This window comes from Lotus japonicus, chromosome 2, assembly GCF_012489685.1.
Source record: "Lotus japonicus ecotype B-129 chromosome 2, LjGifu_v1.2".
Taxonomy (NCBI): Eukaryota; Viridiplantae; Streptophyta; class Magnoliopsida; order Fabales; family Fabaceae; genus Lotus; species Lotus japonicus.
In genome coordinates this window covers 92,359,412-92,380,946 of record NC_080042.1, presented here as the reverse complement: position 1 = coordinate 92,380,946, position 21,535 = coordinate 92,359,412, and the positions used below count along the sequence as shown (strand labels likewise).

Below are 21,535 nucleotides of genomic sequence, written 5' to 3'. Positions count from 1 at the left end.
ATGAATCAGCTAGTGAATTTAATGAGAATTAAGTTCATTAGTCATGAATTGATGATTTGATGCATAGGATTTTGAGTCATAGTGTCTCATTAAATTATTTGAGTATGTTGTGGTGTTTTAATTTGTGTGCTCGTTTTTGCAAGGACTAAGTGATCTTACAGGAATTAACTGAGTTAGAAGGCCCAACTGACCATGTCCTGGTGCTTTCAAGTTTGCACCCAAATTGAGTACAAGGAGTTTTTTCTCAACCGCTCAGCTCTCATTAATTTTAATGATCATGCATTTAGCATTTAGTTATTTAGGTTTCACACACTAGTATGCACATGCCTTGGATTCTTGGTATTCACACTTTTGTGCTTGAATAATGCATGTTGATGTTTTTAATATCTATTCTGAGTTTGATGCTAGTTGTTATACTAAAAAGTGTTTGATGCATGGGTGTGAGTGAAACTTGTGGAACATGGAGAGAGTTAAGTGATAGAGACTTGAGTGAGTTTTGGGAAAGTGCAGTAAGATTATTAAGATTCCAAGTTAGTGGGAATAATGCATAAAATATGTAGTTTTCCTTTTAATCTTTATATTGAGTCTACACTCTTTTTGGCTGTGAGGTTAAAAAAGGGGCACACATGTGAGAGTAAAGCTAAAGTGCTAAAAAATGAAAAAAATAGTGAAAGAATGTGAGTAAGGGAATGGGAAGTATTTGCACCACTGAGCATACCCCCAATCATATTCTGACATTGTTAAATAAAAGAAAATAATATCGCCCTGAGTTAGTAATAACTGTGAAGGGTTGAGACAAAGCTAAGTTGAAAAGGAAAGAACATGTGTGTGCTCATACTAAAATAAGACTGTTGGCCATCATTAGTGGATTCTCAATATGGGGTTGGGGGATTAGGAATAAAATGTGAAACCCCACATCTTGGTATTTTCTATAATTCTTGTTTGCACTTACTAAAGGTTACTTAGTTTTTAAAGCTTGATTCTCTGCATGAACTATTTTGAGGAACTCATCTCATGTATCTTTTGTGAAAATATGTATACTAGCATCTTACTTTGAACTGTTTTCTTGAGCTTGAGGACAAGCAACCTTAAGTTTTCGCTTGAGGACAAGCTGCCGTTGAGTATAGGGGTATGATGACCCGGGATTTAAGAATATTTTCCTAATTTATTTGCATGCATTTTGATATATTATTTAAGATATTTTAGTCATTTTAGGACACTTTAGGCTTATTTCATGCATTTTAATATTTTTATTAAGTTTTAGTATTTTCCTATATTTTATATTATTTTCTAGATATTATTAGGATTTATTTACTTTAATTTATGCTTGGATAAGTTAATTTTAAGATGTTATCTTATTTTTATCTCTTATCTATTTTTATTTGCTTTATTTTAGGAGAAGATTTGGAGAAAAAAATAAGAAATCATTTTAAAATTAACTTATCCAAGCATAAATTAAAATAAATAAATCCTAATAATATCTAGAAAATAATATAAAATATAGGAAAATACTAAAACTTAATAAAAATATTAAAATGCATGAAATAAGCTTAAAGTGTCCTAAAATGACTAAAATATCTTAAATAATATATCAAAATGCATGCAAATAAATTAGGAAAATAGCCTTAAATCCTGGGTCATCAATAACCTTTATGAAATGTTAATTTTACAGGAGATTGGAACATGAACCAGAAAAAAGAAGGCAGAAATGTTCAAGAAGATTACAGTGACCATGAAGCATATGAATTATTTGATGCTGGCTCGGAATAAGGCATATCCAGATGAGGAATAAGGGAAGAAAAATAAATAGGGAGCAGAGTGGAAAAGAGGACCTTACTTGAAAGGGGAACTGCTGCAAGAGATTCCACTAAAGATAGCTCAATTCGTAATGCAGAGACTGAGTGTGCGGAAATAATTATTCGGTTCGATTCTCGCACAATACACCCAATAATTAGATAAAAAGCCTTATATGTGATTACATTCTATAAATTCAGAATAGTCCTCCGAAGAATAATTGAATACAAGGTGATTTATAAATAAAATAATCCATTTTCACTCTCACTCTCGAGAATGGAGCTTGGCACATGAATGATTGTAAATATCAATTTGTAAGGATAGAATGGAGTAAGAAGGTAATCATTCCCAACTCCACTATGCCAAATTTTGTTTGTTTTCATTTCTTAATATTATTATAATTATTGTTATAATTGATAGAATTATTGACTGGGACACAAAACCAGATGTGATCATGTGGGTGCCCTCTGTCTCATATCTCACATTCTTTTCTTTTTTATTTCACTTTCTACTTCCTCTGTCTTTCTTTACTTATAACTTGGCCTTCAAATCCTAGTGAGCAGCCACGACACATGAAATACAAAGAAAAAAAATGACGCATTCAGCTAACCAATGGTGCACGCATGATGCTAATGTTTATGCAAATCCGTGTCAAGACAGTTATAGTAGTTGATTAAGCTAATATGGGTTGTCATGAATGGGTAAGAATTTAGTTAGAGGACAATTTTTGTCTTTTTTACATCCGTTTGAATTTTTCTATGGCTTATTTGGTCGTCGGAATAGGATGGAAATGACATTATAAGAGAGTTTGATAAATATGATATCAAGATTACATACTTTTATCTTATCCTATATTTAATGTGTGGATTAAATTAAATAATGGTAGGATATATAAGATATAAATAATAAAAAAAATGAATGAAATTATCATCAAAATAAAATTACAACTATATTTTAGATTAACTTTTTTCTGAATGAATTTCCAAATTAACTAATTTAACTATTTAAATGATTTAAAAAAAAACAATGAAAAACAAACTACACTAAACTCACACAACAATATTCTTGTCAATAATATTTTGAACTTTTTTATTCATGAGTTTGTTTTTTTTATGTGTGTTAAATTGCTTTCATAATTTTAATCCTGGTGTGGTGAAGACTAAAGATCTTCCCCAATAGTGCGGCTTCTAAGTATCAACCTTTCAATTTATGAGTTCAAAGAACTACTTTTTACCACTACAACAGTCTCCCATTGGGTTGAGTATGTAGTTTAAATTAACTTATTTAAAAAAATTGGTCTAATTTAAACTAAAACTATATAAGTAAAGAATTAGTTTTAAGTACTTAGTAGTTAGGTACCATTTCCTGAACGGGTAGAAACATCGATCTGACAAAGACAATTTTTTTAATAACTTAATTAGCAGAAGCAAGTGATAATAACAGCAAGTGAGTAGAAACAGAGTTACATTACAGGGAGAATTTTTTTATTTTTTTTTTGAAAGAAGGGAGAATTCATCTCTCCTTCATCACTTGATATATATATATATATATATATATATATAGGGAGCGTATCAAGTGAGAGGAGTAGTTTATGGTGAGAGATGAGAGAAATAATTAATAGCCCTTGGATTAAAATAAAGGGTTGAGATTAATTCTCACTCTTAAAAGACTCACGTGACCCTCGCTTTCCCTATTCTCTCTCATTTTGTTCAGTCCCCAGAAACACGATGATGTTCTTCCTCTTCAATACCCAGACCCAACCGGAAGGGGGTTCCCCGGCTACCGGAATCTGACAGGAGTGGTGTAGAGGGCCCTGCCGGCGGTGGAATTGGGGACGGCGGGGTCGCCGGTGAGGTGGGCATCGCCGAGAAGCTTGAGGGTGCTTACGGTTATGGTGGCGAAGTCGAATTGTGTGACTGCGTCGGCGAAGAAGAAGTTGAGAAAGCAGAGGATCTGAAGATGGAGATCATGGGAAGTGGTGGCACTTCCGCCACCAAAAGCCTCCGATCTGGCGCACCCACCGACATGGCAAGCAATCGTAGGTTGAATTGATAATCGAAGGCTGGTTGTGGAGCTAGGCTGAGATTACGAATTTTCGATGGAGGTGTCGTCGGAAAGAATGGTGACTGGATTTTTCCGATCGGGTAGTGGGCGGAGAAGAGCCTCTGTGTGCTTGAAAAAACTGGAAAAAGAGAGAAACAAACAAGGGATTTTATTAGGGTCAAAGTTTAAAAATTCCTTCTGTCAACAAATGAAAAAAATTGATGGCTTTGCAATCAAGATTTGGAATTGCTGGCTTAAGGCTTTCATTCTTGACAGAGGTTTTGTGCAGAGAAGAGAAACCGTGAAGAAGAAAGAGGAATGTGGCACGTGACAGTTTTAAATGAGATTAGATCTGGACCATATATTTTAAATCAATGGCTATCATTTAATGCTCTCATCTCTCACCATAAACCACTCCTCTCACCTGATATGCTCCCTATATATATATATATACTAACCTATATCAGTTATCTACTACATCTTAAAATCTACTACATCTTAAAAGAGAGACAAGAAATCACTATTCATAAGAGAACTTCTAATCTGGGCTGTTTATTTGACTCTCTCTCCATTTTCACTCTTTAATCCTGGCCCTTCATCTGTGAGACTTTTTCTCCTGTGTTTCCATGGTTTGCGTTCGTGACTTATCGTCATCCCTGTCGTGTCCCTGTAGCGTGGGGTTTCTTCTCGACGTTTCTGTCTGTTGATGAACTCACACCTTGCATTGAAGGAGAAGAGTGTTTCCAAGGTTTTCGTCCGCGAACCATCGTCATTCTTGCAGGTCCCCTCACTGTTGCGTGGGTTAGGTTTAGGAGTAGTTGGAGAAGAGAGCAGTTGTGGAAGTTCCGAGGAAGGAGAAGGACAAGAATTCAGGTTTTACTGTTTGTTTTGATCAGGATTGATGCAAAATTTTGTCACTGTGACATATGTTTCTTCAATCCCTCTTTGGTTAGGTGACAATGAGAAGGAGTAGAGTAGATTGTTGAAAGAGATTATGGAAGTGATCACTGTTTGTTGTCAGGAGTAGAGCAAAATCAGAAGCTAAAGACGTCCTTTTCTTCGTCAGCAGAAGCTTTTCCTGATGTCAGGTCAGTACAAGGGGTTGGTATTTCCAGCCTGTTTGTTTGTTCCATTCAATTGTCACTGGTTTTCCCTTTCCAATTGTCTATAAATACTGCCTTAGTTTGTTGTATATGCGTCCCTGCTTTTCATTGTTCTTGTTGCTATTTCTCAAATTGGCCTTTTCACCAATCTTACTGCTGGTGTTTACGGCTGTAATATCACCTTCAATTCCTCATTTGGGTTTTTTGTTGATAGGTTTAGCCTTGCTATTGTTTATTTTTGAGTTATTCACGGTTGTTTGTTCGTCCTTCTCTCTAAATTCCAGATCTGAGTGCATTCCCAAGGAGCAAATCGTGGGTGAGCAATCCTTGGGTCAGTAAGCAATCTAAATCGCTTTAAATGATACTGATTTTCTTTGATTTTTTCTTACTTTTGATTTATCTTCTGTGTGTTTCTTCAAATCAAGTTGGCTATAAATATTCCCACAACCCTCCTCGATTTTCAAACCTTCAAATTCTTCATGTTCAGTTTCCATGTTTGCTTGTATGAGTAATAAGGTTCGCGAGTTAATGATTTGAGCTCTAATTCTTTTACTTCTGCATAAATTAGCTGGTATCAGAAACTTATAATGTAGCTTCTCAACCTCATAAAATTATTTTTTGCAGAAATCACAACATTGAAAACTCACTTAGTTGCTATCGAGAAGCTTTTGATGTTGTTTTATTGGTAAGTGGATTGGGTGGATGGATAGATACATCTTAGCATGTTATTTGATTTTAGATGACTAATGTTTACTCTTACAATGGTGTTTGATTTTCTTTGTTGATAGTATATAACGGACTTTGTAAGGAAGCCCTCCAACAAAATCATGTACCTGTTTAGTGTTTTCCTGCACTGCAGTTCAGCTATGAATAGTGCAGAGGTGAGGAAGTTGAGAGATGCACATAATCTTTGTATCTAAACAAACTTAAACTATAGACAAGTCTGTGATGCTTTATAAACTGACATTTACCTTAAAAGATGCATGTATATTGTATATTCATAGTGATTACACATAGTTTGTTTTTCCTTATTTGCTTTATCAGAAAGGAACGGAACCCACTGAACTTTCATATTCATAGTTTGTGCTCATATTGGTATTTGCCAATTTCTTCTGATTCCGAAAAAAAAATAACATACTTTATATTTCTAATAAATAATGCTGAATTGAAGTAAAAATACCAGAAGAATGGATGGCAAGCTTGCTAATTCGAACTTGCAAAATATTTCCTGCAGAATTTTTTGTGTTCAAGTGGGAGGTGATTAGTTTGCAGAAATCACATATTCTTAGCAGTCTCATTGTTTTCTTGTCTTGCACATCCCAGACCACTCATTAATCTATTTATTTCTAGACTAATTGTTTTCGGATGTAATGTGCAGATGCAGGGCTTTGGTCATAGAAGGCTTTGAGGTGAATTTTTGCTAAGCAGTAGTTTAATTTTATGCTTTTCCCCAGCATGTTTCTTGACGCAAGTAGTGCTGCATGTTGTACATTTTCTTGTGTGTCTTGGATTGTCATGTAGGGAGGGAGGTGGGCGGGGTAATGTTCATCATGCAGTTAGGCGAACGTGAGGTGGATTATTGGCTTTGGAATTTTGTTAATGACACTTGTGGACTATTTGATGGTTTTGCTTTATTGGTTTGTTGGATGGGCATTTGGTATGGTGCCAATCAAGTGACTTGTGTACATAAACCTTAGGCAGGTAAAAATATTGTATGTATTCACCTGAGTCTGTCTTTAGTATTTGATTTAGAAGTACTTTATAATAAGCATAACCAATATTTATTTTAAGCTTTTATGAGTATTTGAAGTAATTAATCTACACTGAGCCGAAAAAGTGGTTCAAATTCACATAAATAATATATATATTCTATAATTGACTAGGAACTGAGTGGTGTAATAGCTATTTGAGGGTTGTGATTTTGCTTACACCTTTGAGCTCAGTAATCATGAGCCCGTTTGGATGCAAACAAAAAAGCACTTATCAGAACTTATTTAGTGCTTTTTAAGTAGATAAGCTCCAATAAGCTGGTATTCAAATATGCCCATGTCTAATAGTAGTCTTTTATAGGTGATATTTGGTTCTTTCTTTGTTATTTTTTCCTCTATTTCATGGACTTTGTCAATAGAGCTAATTGCATAATGAACAAATAGACAAGAGAGGTTTTTGAGTGATTCTTAGAGGGGTATCAAGATAACCTGCACTTGGTAGCACCTAGATCATGTGGAGATTTTCTGTACGCATGCGGTATCTTTTTAATATTCTAAGGTTAGATAGAAATGTATGTCGTGCAAATCATTATAGCTTTATCAATGGGACATAGGTTGCATGGTTCTGTAACATGCCAGTACTTTGTAAATCATTAAGTTGTTGCGTGAAAGAATTTAATAGAGTTTTTATCCTAATTCTTCGCTCTACTATCTGTCAAAGATTTGAAGTGAAAATGAAGAAAATAAAAGAGAAAAATGAGGTATTTGAGTGAAAGTGTTCTCGGGAAATAGTCATGTTACATTACTGATGTTTTATCATATAATGTTTATTCTGTCAAGTACTATTTCTTATGTCTATTTGTTATCTTTGTTTTGGTCATTTTCTATAAATTGTGAACTTCTACGAGGAGGAACAAAATTGTCACTTAAGACAACTTTTGTGGTGTGTGGCCACTGGAATTTTTTTTTTTTTGACAAAAGAAGATATCAATAGATAAAAACAGGGGAGGGGATAGTAAAGTTTATGCTGAAGCCTTCCCGACCAATGTGGTCATGTTGAATAATCACTTCCCAACATCTTATTATCACCAATTCATGTTCACGCTAGAGGAATCATGAAAGCTGACAAATAGAATAGAACCTGCATAGCCTTTTTCTCTTCTTAATTTCCTCCAATAAAAAAAAGTCTACCAAACATTCTCTCTTATTGAAGGGCTTCCCTTCCATTAATTCTTCTTTGCTCACTCCTCCTGAAAATGGACAACTTAGTCATCTTGTTTACTCTGTGGTTGTGTATGATATGCACTATCTATAATGTGAATATGCAAAATTCAGATTCTGCCGTTAAAAACTTGAGTGGGAGATTCAGGAGAATATGTTTATTAATTTTTCTTATGAGGGTGGAGCTAGGTTTAAGATCTAACTTTTTGATGTGAATCTTGAAGAGATTCAGTATAGGATGAGGACCGCTGAGGCTGCATTTCATGTTGCAGGTCCAAGTAATTGGAATAATTATATATTTGTTGAGTGTGACAATAATGATATGATTATTGATTTAGTTAGTGATGATGGTTCTGATGCTGAAGTTAGAGATGTTGGTTAAGAGCAGTTGATGTGGACTGTTGATCTTACTACTGATCTTATCGATGGTCGTGGACCTTTGGTTTGTTTGATGCTTTGCTTTAGTTTGTTATTTGTTTATGGTAGTATTAATTTTGATTTTATTACTTACGGTGTGAGTTTCAAATTTGCAGTTGATTCCTCGTGATGTCTAGCTAGAATTTTTCCCTGATCTGATTTAGGAAATCAATGTTTTGCTTCTAGATGGATCATGGACAAGGTGGGAAATTGTCTGGTTCTCATTTGGTCATAGAAGGGGTAAAACTGGTATGAATGGTGAGGTCTGTTGCTTGTGGTATCAGTTCTATAGGGGTACATTTGAGAGGCTTAGAAATACGGTTGCAAGACACCAGATGGAGATGTGGAGGATGATGCAACCTAATAGTTTTAAGGTTAGATATTTTCACACTGTAGTCTAGCATGAAGAAGGTGTTACCTTTATCTATCGTTTTTTACTATGTTACTGAGACTTTTCCTTTGATTGTTGTACTTCCTGTGAGTTGATATTTTCCTTGAAGATTTAAAATGTGATAACACCAATGATCGCTAAGTTTTTTAAATTCGTTGAAGAATTATATGATTTTTATGTTTGTTCTTTTGGATATAAGCTTTAATCAGTTTTTCAAGGGAAGTGGTATTGGCCCTAACGTGGTGTGGTTTACTGTGTGTTGATATTTGGTTTGAAATATTTGTATGTGGATCTAAGGTGCACTATAATGCTTCATCGGAAAAAAATGGTGCACTATAATGTAGCTTTTGTGTTTAAATATTGGATGATATCTGTCATGATGTAGGTTTGTTTGTGTTGCATACTTTGGGTAGTTTACTTGATGTTTCTTATAAGGAGTTATCAAGTATCTTGATAGTAACATTGTAATTGTGTTCAAGTTATTTTCACAAAGAAAACACCGCAAACACCTTTGTTATACATATATAATTACTTCATTGTCCCCAATGTTTTGGTTAAGCCATATTTGAGTTATTATGATTAAAAATTACAATTTTTGGCATGGGAGTTAATTAAATGGGGTTTAATAAATTGATGGAATAAATATGATAAATCGTAGAACAGTTCGTCCGTGCATTGCACGGAGACGGGCTACAATCCTAGTTAATACATATAATTAAAATACTAGGTATATAGACTTCAGGCCTTTAGCGTATAGTCTGTCTATACTTGTACTCATATTGCTCAACCTTTGCTTCATACGCACGTACCCTACTACTGGCCTTCTACATCATTCCCATACCAAAATTAAGCTCAAAGATTAAGTCATAACATTGCAGAAAATGCGCACCATATAAAAATAGATGGATCAAAAAGTAGAGAGTGTGGTGTATAAACCATATATTGCATAATGTTGCAGTTTGATTATTTTGTTGATGATAAACTAATTAGTAATAATTACAGAGAGGTTTATGCTGACGAATCAGTTATATTGAGATTTGTAGTAATTTTCACGACCAATGTCGTTGACTATGTAGAAGGTGGGTTCAGGTGGCTGGCTCATACCGGTGGAAAGGGTTATGATATGAGTAGTGTTGTTTAGCCATGGTATGGTGGGGTGGGGTGGGGGCCAAGATGACTCTGGGATCACGTGTGAGACGTTTGCTTCACTTCTTAATTTGCTAATACTGACTGTAGCTTTTATCATAAGGGCCCTTTTCCCCTGTGATATTGTGTTAAGGAAAACCAAGAAATACCTTGAATTGTCCTAAAGGCGAAGAATCAGCCGTTTAGAGAGGATACTGTGCCTTCAAGTGCCAAACACCTTGCAACACCTGTCATTCCGTAAATACTAAATACACCTTCTCCGACTATATATGTGTCCCGAATAATGTTATCTCAACAATCCATTTCCACCTCCACCTCATGTAAAAAAGAAGAAAAGAGAGAGGAATGAGTGATATGATTTGTGATGTGACAGAAATGCAGAGAGAAATAGGAAGAAAAATGTGTGGAAATGAGATGGAAGAGAAAGTGAGGTGTGTATATATCATTACTCATATGTCCCTTTCACAGCTTGGACTCAAAAGAGTTGCCTCACCACAAGGTGAAAATAATATTTTTTGCGATTGTCATAAATAATTATTAACTCTAGTCTCTAGTTATCCTACAATTTAAAAATGAAGGAATAAAAACACCGTGCTAGAAATAGGATAAGGGGAAGGGCCCACAAAGAGAACCGGCCTGCAGAGAAATGGTGAGTCTAATGATAATGGGCTAGCCCACGCCGGACCATGAGCTTCCACGTCTTGAGTCCCGACCCTCCGTGGGGCCCATTCTCCACTGCTGAAACAGAACACAAATTACCAGCGAGGTAGCGAGTGAGAGGACTCACTGACTTAGGCTCAGACTCAGACACCGTGTGTTTGTGTATCTGGAGAAGTGTCTCAGTCATTCATTTGTGTTCATTAGGAGAGTCGGTTGGTGGGGTCGGGTAGCTCCTAGAAGGAAGCTTTAATTAACGACTTCAGATTAATAAATTTAATAAGTTTAATAAGTAAAAAAGAAAAATTGTTTAGTGTTTAAATTGAATTAAAATATTGCGGACCAACCAACCAGAAGACGCTTGCGGTTGCTCCAACTGAAGAACAATTATTATTGTTATTTGTTTATGTATATAAACCTTAAAATGATGGATCTATTGTCTTGTCTGTTACTACTACTAGTACTAGTAATTTATTTGCACTTTTTCAACACACAACACAATGGCACCTGCAGGCAGTGCTGTAATGTAATCGCTGACCTTTAATTTTCTCACATGATACACGAGAACCTAATGCAATGCAATCTCGCATTACAAATTAAAGGGATTAAGGTGTAATGACTAATGATAACTGCTAAACAAGTCACTGTAAAAAGAAATTATGTTTTAAATGCTAAAGTTTAGAAGAACTCATGAATGAACATTCCTTTTCTCAAAAGTTAATACAAGTAATTAACTATAGACTTGAGACTTTTTTTTTTGAACTTATATAGACTTGAGACTTAATTAGTTTCAGTTTTTTATTATTTTGTGTTTTTTTGTCTGTTGTTTTTCAATTTTATTTTAGTTAATTAGACTCTCGTGCCGAATTAGAATATAAGTTTGAACTCAATAATTGTGTGTTAGTAGGAATTGCAACATTTGCAACGTGTTTAGATACATTATAATGAAACAACACTAATAGTTGACAATCGCAAAAATCATGACAAATTATTTCAGTTCATCATAATTTTAATTTTGTGTTGATTTTTCAACATGCTTTCAAATGTATATGCTTTATATTAATTTTTGTCGAGTAATTATTGATTTTTATATGAATTAAGAATTTTTTTTATAAGCAAATGTTAGTTGTTAGTAATTGTAGTAAATTAATCTAAAAAAAATTAGTAAATTAATCTCTTCTCATAATTGGAACCCACAGTAGTATTTGTAATTTGTTTCAGAAAGATTGTCCATTCGTGCTGGATCACAGTTTGATGATTTGATCTACCCTAATTTGTCTTTCTCCGGCCCCGGCTACTATGCACATCATTATTTTCTTTAATCGTCACCATCAGTTGCTGGTGGGTGGAGTCTCTCTCTGTCGCCGTTTTATCGCCACCTTTTTATGAACTCATCTTAGCTTTCCCAGCAATCCAGCTCCAACTCAATAGTAGATAATTACCTAGGAGAGAGAGAGAGAAACTTACTTTTGCAAGGGAGAGAGAGAGAGGGAGAGTGATGATTTTTGTCATTGTTCTTCTTTCTTGTTACGCTTTAGCTTCCTATTTAACCCTACCTCATCTCCATTTTCCCTTTCCTCTGAACCTTGCTTTAATTTTTTTCCTCTTCCTTCACTTTCTCCACTCCTCTTTTTCACCAATCCTCGGGATTTCATCTGAACTCTCTCTTTTTGTAGACAGCAACTATTTCTGAGTGATTCAGTTCAATTCCCGAGGATCCCTAGCTAGCTATTATTTGCTCTTCCTTTCCACTTTCTAATTTTCTTGTCCCCATTAGTCTGGTGCTCGTGTTTCTTTGCTTGTCTTTTAGCTGTTCTTTTTTCCTTTCCTCTTTTTGGTTGGATTGGACTATATTCTTGTAAAGGTTGTTGATCAAAGGATTCTTTTGATCTAGCATATATACACACATATATATCTCGTGATTTGTGCAGCAAAAGAGGTTGGTTTCATCAGATCTAACATATACTTGAATTGTTCTTTCTTTCACTGTCAGCTCATTCATTGTTATTAGTTTTCAATTTCTCTTTATTGATTTATCGTGTCACATATATATGGGATTTGATTTGGCTTCATAGTTCATCTATTTTAGTATGATATTAATTATTAGTGTCTATAAATTATATTATGGCATGAAATTTTGCTTGATTAATTTCATATAATTCAAGTCAACTAGCATAAGTCCAAAAAAAAGGACAGCTAAAAGACAGAAACCATATATAGTCAAATGCTAAATCTCAGCTAATATGAGATCTTTGACCTGACTAGTTTCCCTTGTGTGCTTCAATTCATATCCCATCAACATACACCTACCGCTAATTCAGGCTTCACTTTTCTCCGTGTTCTTACTTTTGGTTTCACACCAGACAATATTAACTATTTGCATACCTGACATGAAAAGATTATTGTTTTTTCTGCATGCTAGTGATGATATCTAGCTTCCCCCAAATTGCTTGATTGTTGGAATAATCAGCTTCTAGTTTCTAAGTTATTTTCCCTATACTCAGTATTAATGCTCTATCAACTTTTTGTGTAAATTGGAAAGACTGAGTGTTAATTTTATGCTCTTACAAATTCATCCAACTTCTTCATGCCTATGCATGCATCATTACATATTACAGAGGTGTGACTTGACTGCCTTATGATCTATATATGTGTGTGTTACCACTAACCCCTGAGGTGAGTTTATGTTTAATTATTCCATGAAAAGAAAGTTAATGTTTCCCATATTAAGTTGTAAATTGTGATATTCCATCTCCATATTAAGTTGTGAGTTATACGGTGAATCACGTTAAAAATTGGTTAACGTATGAATCATAATTTTACAATTAACATTTAACATGTGCTATTAATTAATAGATATATAGACTATTTTAACTTGTGAACCTTATTTTTCTTAGTTCAGAGACAGAGTCTTAAGTTCTAATTTTTTTTTTTATAATACTTAATTATTTATTAATAGGTGGATTTTTTTCACCAGTTTAAAATTTCTTCCTGATATTCCATTCTTTTTCTTATCAAGATGGATGTATTAGTTCATCTTTCAATAAATGAACTCAAAAATTATAGGATATATATATATATATATATATAGAACTTATTAAATATTTTAATGGTAAACTATAATAAATTTAATTAAAGTTTGTTATAGTTAAAAGTTTATAATTATATTTCCATTTTTTAGTTGTTTATGAAGTGCCCTTTACATTGCCTTTTTCTGTTAATTCTCTGAATAAATGCAAAATTAAGAATCAATTGCTATTGATCAATGATTTCTGCACTTTCAAAAAAAAAAAAGATTTCTGACTGTGTTTAGGGTCTATTTGGTTTCTAAAATATTGTAACTTTTACTTTCTAATTTTCAATTTATTAAAAAAAAACTCATATTTTTTTTTGGTATAAGAAACCATGTATAGTAAATAGTTAATAACTTTTCAGAGATGTTTTTCTAGTCAATTTTTTTCCTAGTGATTGGTGGGTGTTTTGTGTTCTGATTTTGTATTTTAATTTGTACTGTTATATATGTTTATTGGGTGAAGTGTTTTTTGGAGGTGTTTTATATTAGCTTAATTAGGTTCATATATAATTTACCATCCTTGAGAATGTATGATTTTTCAAGGATTTTGTTATTATGAATAATTTTAGTTTTTGAAAAAGAAAAATACATTTCTCTTTTTTCGACCCTTATACAATAACTTAAGCTTTTTGGATAATTGATTGTTTGGCAACCAAACATTACTCATGTTATGTCATAGTGATATTGATTTTGGATGATTTTGTGTTCCTATTGTTGGTCTTGTACTCCACGAAATATTATTTATTCTGGAGTGGCAGTGAATCACTGAATCTTATAATTCAATTAAGGTGTAGCCAGCACTCATCATACATATTTTTCAAGTGCAGGTTTGAATCCAAGATCGGATATGAACACCTTTTCACATGTTCCTCCGGGCTTTCGCTTCCATCCCACTGATGAAGAACTAGTTGATCACTACCTCAGGAAAAAAGTAGCTTCTAAGAGGATCGAACTAGATGTTATAAAAGATGTTGATCTTTATAAAATTGAGCCATGGGATCTTCAAGGTATCCAATTAACTCTCCAATTAGATTAATAAATTAATACACATTAAAACATCATACTGCTACTCACATTTGTTTGTGTGTTGACAGAATTATGCAAGCTAGGAACTGATGAACAAAATGAATGGTATTTCTTCAGTCATAAAGATAAGAAGTATCCAACTGGCACTCGCACCAACAGAGCTACAAAGGCAGGATTCTGGAAAGCTACTGGAAGGGACAAATCAATTTACACAAAACATTGTCTGGTTGGCATGAGAAAAACTCTGGTGTTTTACAAAGGAAGAGCCCCCAATGGACAGAAATCTGACTGGATCATGCATGAATACCGCCTAGAAACCAACGAAAATGGGAGTACTCCTCAGGTAATTGCAGAGAAATATTAATTTGTGAACTAAATTTTTCTTGATCCACAGTACACAAAATCATATGCAGCCTGGCAATTATAATTTCTTTCATTGTTTGCCAGGAAGAAGGCTGGGCTGTATGCAAAGTTTTCAAGAAAAGAATGCCAACAACAATACGGAAAATGGGTGACTACGGGTCACCCTGTTGGTATGATGACCAAGTCTCATTCATGCAAGAGCTTGAATCTCCAAACCAAGTTTCTTCTCACCATTATGCTTCATACCAGCAGCAGCAGCACTACCCCTGCAAGCAGGAGTTGGAGATGCAATACAATGTAACCAGGACCCATGACGCTTTCCTCCAACTCCCGCAGCTCGAAAGCCCCAAACTTCTTCAATCTTATGGCTATGATCATGGCAATAATAACAATGGAAGTATTTTGCAGTCCTCATCATCATCACTCCCTCAACAAGAAGAACACATACAGCATGGCCAGCATCAAAGTCTCCAACACTTGCTTTATGGTAGCAATAATGATCAAGTGACAGATTGGCGAGTACTTGACAAATTTGTTGCTTCTCAGCTCAGTCACGAACAACATGCTTCCAAGGATGAAACCAGTTATTCCAATGTGGCTGAAGATCAAGAGCAATTTACTTTGCTACCAAATGGATCTGAGAAACCTGAAATTAACCAGAAATATGCTTCAACGACAACCTCTAGTTGCCAAATTGACCCGTGGAAGTGATCGAAGCTTTATAACTAGAAGATGCATCCTAACTATAAGGAGTAGTAGAAAGACAAAAAAAAAACCGTATTGGTCTAAGTTTCTGTACATAATAAACCCTAAAGCATTAAATATCTTTAATGTTTGAACCTCTGGTGCGAGAGTATTCACCTAACATATACTTCGCAAGGCATAAGATGCAACATATATATGAATCACTATATTGTAGCAAAATAGTTATTACTTTAAGGTGAATTGTCTGCCTGATTTGCAAGAATAATAAGCTGTGTGAATATTAGTTATTTCATGTATTGCTACTTATTTAAGTTCATTACAAGTTACATATACACACATGCACTTAGTGATTTCATGTATTGCAACTTATTGCACACTTCCTCTCTCTTTTTTCGAAAAGTGTATTAGTAAGGCTTGAGAATCTAAGGTAAAATACTAAATGTTACGATAAGAAACTGAAGAAATTGAAGCTATCAGCCACTAATTAACCCCATTAATTTCTTTCAAACAACTGCAGCTACCTTCATCACATCAACATTATTTCCAACTTCCCTTCATAACATATAACATTGATGATCCATCTCTAGAGAAGAATTGATTCTAGAATAAATCGCTGGCAATATGAATAAATAAATTATTTCAAGATTAAAAGTAAATCCAAATATAGCCAACCTAAGAATCTCTCTTCTATATATGGAGTTATTTGCATAATGTTCAACCTTATCGAATCGCAACATACAATCTAGATTCTAGATAATGGTTGTTTTTTATTGCTGCTAAATGCAAAGTAGAAAACTGACACATTTTTAACGGTGTTAGACCACCACAAAATTTGTGTCAAAAAACACATGAATTCCGTGGCAATTTAACATTGCTAGAAATGTGTGTTTTTTCAAACTTCGTTTTAGCAGCTGTTTTCCAACTATCCAAAACCGCCACTAAACACATATAGATTGTATGTCACAATGAGGTCTACTTATATATTCTACCGTTTTCAAAAATGTGTTGTCCTAGATGAATTTGTCTTGGCATTGGGTTTAATATTGTGTTTTCAATACAATGAATATATTTGTGGTAAAAATTAAGCAGAAGTTAAAAATAAAGGTGTTGAAACTAAAAAATAAATCTTTGGGATGAAGAGAAAACAATAATTAATAAATGGAAATATGTTAAAAGTTCCAATTGTTTTAAAAAAATTGGACTACATTACACTAGCTCACAACAAAAGGCCAAACACTCTCTTTCAGCACTATTTTAGGACGTCTTGCTTCCCATCCAACCAAGGGATTAGTGAAGAAGTTCTAACTCTAAATATGAAGCCACCCACAAATCAAAGGACATTCAAATAGTGCATCAGTTGTGCATGTAACTACTAATAGCATATTTTTATGAGTTTTTCTTTATTCAGAATCAATTTTCACATTAAAAAGCTAGTATCAACTCACAAAAAGCTTCTTCCCGAAATGGAGATTTTCACTTTAGAATCACTTACAAAATCTTCATGTGCAGCTGGAAACTTTAAATATAAGGCATAGTTTTCAAAATCTGTCACACAAGGATACTAAAATCTTTTGAATGTTGTAACCTGTAAAGAGTATCAAGCATCACAAACGTTGTTTCATAACCCAAAATAAATCGACAATTAAGAGACTTTTCCACTCCATTCTTAGAACGCATACCTTGTGCATGTGAGGATGCACGACTTCTCCTCCTGCAGAAATATTCCTCTATTCAGCACAGGCATCTTCTTGTGGTTAATTCAGAAGTTGCCGACCATAGCTAACTCAGTCACACTGTCACAGGCGAAGAGTGTTTCCCAAAATTGATGATTTATATACAAAGCAAATCTGAATTCTGAAGTGCCTAGCTAATCAAGCATGCTGCTATTCAAGGCAACAAGTTATTTCATTGTGCAGGTGTCATTCAATGTGACGACTGATGTCGGGGTCAAACACTAACATTAATGTTCCTTTCAAGCAATGGCACGACACAATCATTAGGCGTGCACCCATCAAACTTAATCATATGCAGGTGTCAACTATATACTCAGACTCATGACTTGCACCAAAAGAGAGCAACTGTGATAGAGATCATCAGCATGCTTAATTGCCACAATTCTCATGGATCAGAAGAAGGGACAAATGATATTATGTATCAACAAAGTGTGTCTTTTTACCTTTGACTTGGAGCAGTATTCTATCAATTACGGTTTCTTTTTTCCATAACATAACTCTGCATCACTTGTTTTTCCGGCAAGGATAAAGAAGGAATTAAAGTGATCAGAGATTAATTAATTGACTTGCATTCCCCGAGACAAGCAGATCATGCGCATTGATCCGGATTGAGACTTATTAATTGGGGTTTGTTAAGGATGTTTTCTACAGAATAAGGTGGCATTATTGACTAATGACCATGAGACTGTTACTATAATGATAGCTCCATGTGAAGTAACAATAGAAATAATAATTTACGACCTTGTTTAGTCCTGTAAATGCAAGCATAAACTTTCAGAACAATAAATTGATCTTCAAGATTCATCAAAGTTATATATATGTCATAAGGAGGAGAATTCATGACCAAAACACGTAGCATAACTCCGTATCAAGAAAATCAGAATAGATTTTACATGGGAGAAAAATGGCTGCACAAAATAGTTGCAGCTAGGCAGCTAACTAGATACAGAGACAAAAAATACCCAAGACAGGATAAATAGGGAAATTTAAGAAAGGACTTCATTTTTTCAAAGCTGATATGCTCTTAGAACTCCAAAAGGGGTACAAAGGCCTCAAATGTAGTCCCTGACATATTTACAAGAATGTGGCCTTTCAGCTATGATTACTCCAAAAAACTACTTATCACTTGAATCGCAAAGACCTGTTGCTTCGTCACAGAAACCATCTCGGTTAAGCAGTTTCTGTGGTGGAGCACTTAGAAGTGGAGATGATGGGGTGCCATAAGCATTTCGCCGTTTGTTCCCGCAACCTAAGCTTACTCTGGTGCTTACTCCTGTGACAGGATTTGTGCCACTAGCATACTTGCATAAAGCCTACACAATTTGATCAAATAGTAATAAGTAATATGTTGCATCAAACAAAGCTGGCCTATTGTTAGTATTCCTCTAAACACAAAAGACTTCAATTGGAACATGAAAACACGATTGAATTAATCCAAGTTACTTTAGGATGGAGTGGAGGAAGGTTAACCCATGAGAAGGATGGTATAAGGAAAGAATGAAATCTAGCCCCTATCATGTGGAATCTCCCATGAGAATGTCGACCATAAGCATTCTAAGCAATCAATGGCCATACCAGCTTTTGTGTAAGGTCCAACACAGCATCACTAAAGTCAGCACCTTCAATGATGGAACCTCCAAGGTCACTCCGTGTAAGTACAGTTCTAACTAGAATAGCATTTGTGAGATTGGCTTCATTAAGAACCTGTAGACCCCAAACATGAAAAATTAGATATAAACAGAGTCAAAGGGAAAAAATATATGCAAACTTACTAATAAATTAATCAATTTGATGTAGTTACCATGCGATCCATCAATGTATCACTTAAATCAGCACCTAGAAATAGCAAGCAAAAATATTCAACGGAATTAGAAATCATTGGCTGTTGGAACTTGGAAAATACACACAACAAGAAACACAGGAATATGTCTGCCAAGAAACTGAGGAGTTACAACTTACAAGAGGACAATAAAGCAACTTATCTGAAATGTTTACAAGCACGCACATTATGTAATATCAGAATAAATCTTGGTTCAATAGACTCTACTCGATGAATGAATCAAATAATTCGAGTCAATTGTGGGTGCAATAACCTATTACATGAATGTTACACTTTTTCTTATATAAAACAATGTTATTTTGAATTTTGTGAGAATGTATTGTATAGAATTAGTTACTTTTTACAAATAGAACTTGCAATGAACTTATACCTGAAAAATTTGCCTTGTATGCAACAGCTTTCTCAAGGTAAGCGCCATTGAATGTTGAACCGCTAAAATCGGATTCTCTCATGTCAGCAGATGTGAAATTGGCTCTTCTGTATCAGTCATTTAGAATGATCATGAATAGAGGACTCCAAATTTCTGCACTATTAGATTCCAAATAATTTGCTATGAAGTGACAATTAAATTAGAATAAATTGAAGTATCACTTTCTTAATATGATCAATTACCCATGAATATATTAAAAAATAGTGGACTATATTAAAGTGATAATTCTAAATAAAATTGAATGCTTACTTATAAAACAAAGTAAATACTACTTTCTTGCTATGCATATCATAAGTGCTTTTCAAAATTGACAATTATTGTTTCATACTGATTCTATTTTGCCCGTTTTGTAGTGCCTCTAGCAGTGCTGTTGATAATTCAGCACCTATGCATGACATCAATTTAAGTGAAGGAACCAATGGATGTTGAATAGCACAACAAAACTGAGTGATTTTCAATCTAGAATGTGTGGGCTGGTGAAATGGATTTTCTCTATGTTTCATTAACAGTGTAGAATAAATTACGAAAACTATGGTGCAGAGCAAATGCTTGCTTCTGCCTGGTATAACCAAAATCGGAACAATTAAAAGGAAACATTGAGGCACAATGCACATTCTTATATCTTTGTTCAGTCCAAAAGAAAAGTTACAGTTGATAACTAATAAAACCTCCCCAGTTTTTTATTTTAAGCCATTCTAGTAAGTACAGACAAAATAAACACATTTCCTTATTGATTCTCCACTATATTTCAATCATCTTAATTCCAATTTCCACTCTATCAATAATGATCCTAGGTTTGTTCCTCTTATATTTTTTGTTATAATTATAATCAAGTTATAAGGAAGGACAAATTTAACTTTTCAGCAGAAGAGAATACCTGAAATTCTCATTGACATGCACAGCTTTCCTGCATTACAATGAACACACACATAAGTAAGCTATTATCCTCCTATAACACAAAGGATTAACAACACAGAAATAATGCATATTTGGAAACTCTTGTACTACAACACAATTGATTCTGAAGGCAGAATCAAGTAAAAGTATAACCTGAGGTCTGCGGAGCCAAATTGGGCAGCGGAGCCTATACCAAATTCACCCCTGATTTCAGCCTCAAATTTGTTAAGATCAGCAAGGGCAGACATGTCAGAGCTGAAGGCAATAACAGCTGCTGCCAATGTAGCTGAAACCAGTTTTCCCCATTTCTTGGACTCTGCATTTTCCGTCACATGGCAACCAAGGATCTCAGACATTGTATTACAACCCTGAATGAAAAAATAAAACTGTACTCACCTTGAGGATGATCTCTGTTTGAGTTCATTTGACATAATACAATGGGAGAGGATTTTGGATGAAAGTGCAGTGAGTTTGAAAGCTTGGAAGTTGGACGTGAAGATACATGGAGAGAATTAATATTAATTGAAAGTGGTGACAATGAATTAAGTGCCATCATGAGGAAGCGAGAGATATGATTATCTACCAAGGAACGAGGAAGGAAAAACAAGATTGAGCGAGCTTCAAAGTTCAACATCGAAGTGAAGGAAGTGGCTGGTGGTAAGTAGTAGCACACGTGTTCTAGCCAGTGTTATCTGGTTTTCGTAACGCCACCTGTCTAAGTTTTATTATTCGGCCCAAATTGCAAATGTGAATATTTATCAAGCACTATTTTTAATTTTTTTCATATTTTTTTCACTATTATCTTTTCGTAAGCATAAATATATGTTAATCTATATATAAGTGGTTAGTTGCTTGACGAGTCAAGGTAAATAGTCGGAAGATGGAGTGTTTCTTCTTCTTGTGATGAATTTGAGTAGGAAGAGAATAAGTAAAAGGGTGGAGGGAGGAAGATGGAGGAGATTAAGCAAATTGAATTTTTGGATTTTT

The 21,535-nt window shown here is 34.4% G+C and overlaps 2 protein-coding genes across 4 annotated transcripts; one reads left to right on the top strand and one right to left on the bottom strand.

Annotated features, from left to right (window-relative positions):
• Window positions 1-11,824: 11,824 nt before the first annotated feature.
• Window positions 11,825-15,808, top strand: LOC130741080 (NAC domain-containing protein 7). The gene is made up of 4 exons (XM_057593871.1): window positions 11,825-12,420; window positions 14,382-14,561; window positions 14,649-14,923; window positions 15,028-15,808. Exons 2-4 carry the CDS (start codon window positions 14,402-14,404, stop codon window positions 15,652-15,654), a joined length of 1,062 nt encoding a protein of 353 aa, XP_057449854.1. The 5' UTR covers window positions 11,825-12,420; window positions 14,382-14,401; the 3' UTR covers window positions 15,655-15,808.
• A 2,360-nt stretch (window positions 15,809-18,168) lies between these two features.
• On the bottom strand, window positions 18,169-21,205 carry LOC130741079 (thylakoid lumenal protein TL20.3, chloroplastic). 3 transcript variants are annotated; one of them, XM_057593868.1, is made up of 7 exons: window positions 20,945-21,205; window positions 20,702-20,864; window positions 20,529-20,558; window positions 19,592-19,698; window positions 19,183-19,217; window positions 18,957-19,085; window positions 18,169-18,694 (listed from the first exon to the last, which is right to left on the bottom strand). In XM_057593868.1, exons 1-7 carry the CDS (start codon window positions 21,180-21,182, stop codon window positions 18,497-18,499), a joined length of 900 nt encoding a protein of 299 aa, XP_057449851.1. In that variant the 5' UTR covers window positions 21,183-21,205; the 3' UTR covers window positions 18,169-18,496. The 3 variants fall into 3 exon arrangements, with proteins under 3 accessions (XP_057449851.1, XP_057449853.1, XP_057449852.1); XM_057593870.1 differs by lacking the exon at window positions 20,945-21,205 and having other exon boundaries at window positions 19,592-19,744; window positions 20,702-20,811; XM_057593869.1 differs by lacking the exon at window positions 20,945-21,205 and having other exon boundaries at window positions 19,592-19,749; window positions 20,702-20,809.
• Between the last annotated feature and the right edge of the window lie 330 nt (window positions 21,206-21,535).

Coding starts and splice junctions, on each gene's coding strand:
- LOC130741080 (XM_057593871.1), top strand. CDS start 14,402: ATGAACACCTTTTCACATGTTCCTCCGGGCTTTCGCTTCCATCCCACT. Junction 14,562..14,648: donor TGAGCCATGGGATCTTCAAG/GTATCCAATTAA, acceptor GTGTGTTGACAG/AATTATGCAAGCTAGGAACT. Junction 14,924..15,027: donor AAAATGGGAGTACTCCTCAG/GTAATTGCAGAG, acceptor ATTGTTTGCCAG/GAAGAAGGCTGGGCTGTATG.
- LOC130741079 (XM_057593868.1), bottom strand. CDS start 21,182: ATGTTGAACTTTGAAGCTCGCTCAATCTTGTTTTTCCTTCCTCGTTCC. Junction 20,865..20,944: donor AAACAGAGATCATCCTCAAG/GTGAGTACAGTT, acceptor CGGAAAATGCAG/AGTCCAAGAAATGGGGAAAA. Junction 19,218..19,591: donor ATACAAGGCAAATTTTTCAG/GTATAAGTTCAT, acceptor TGCTATTTCTAG/GTGCTGATTTAAGTGATACA.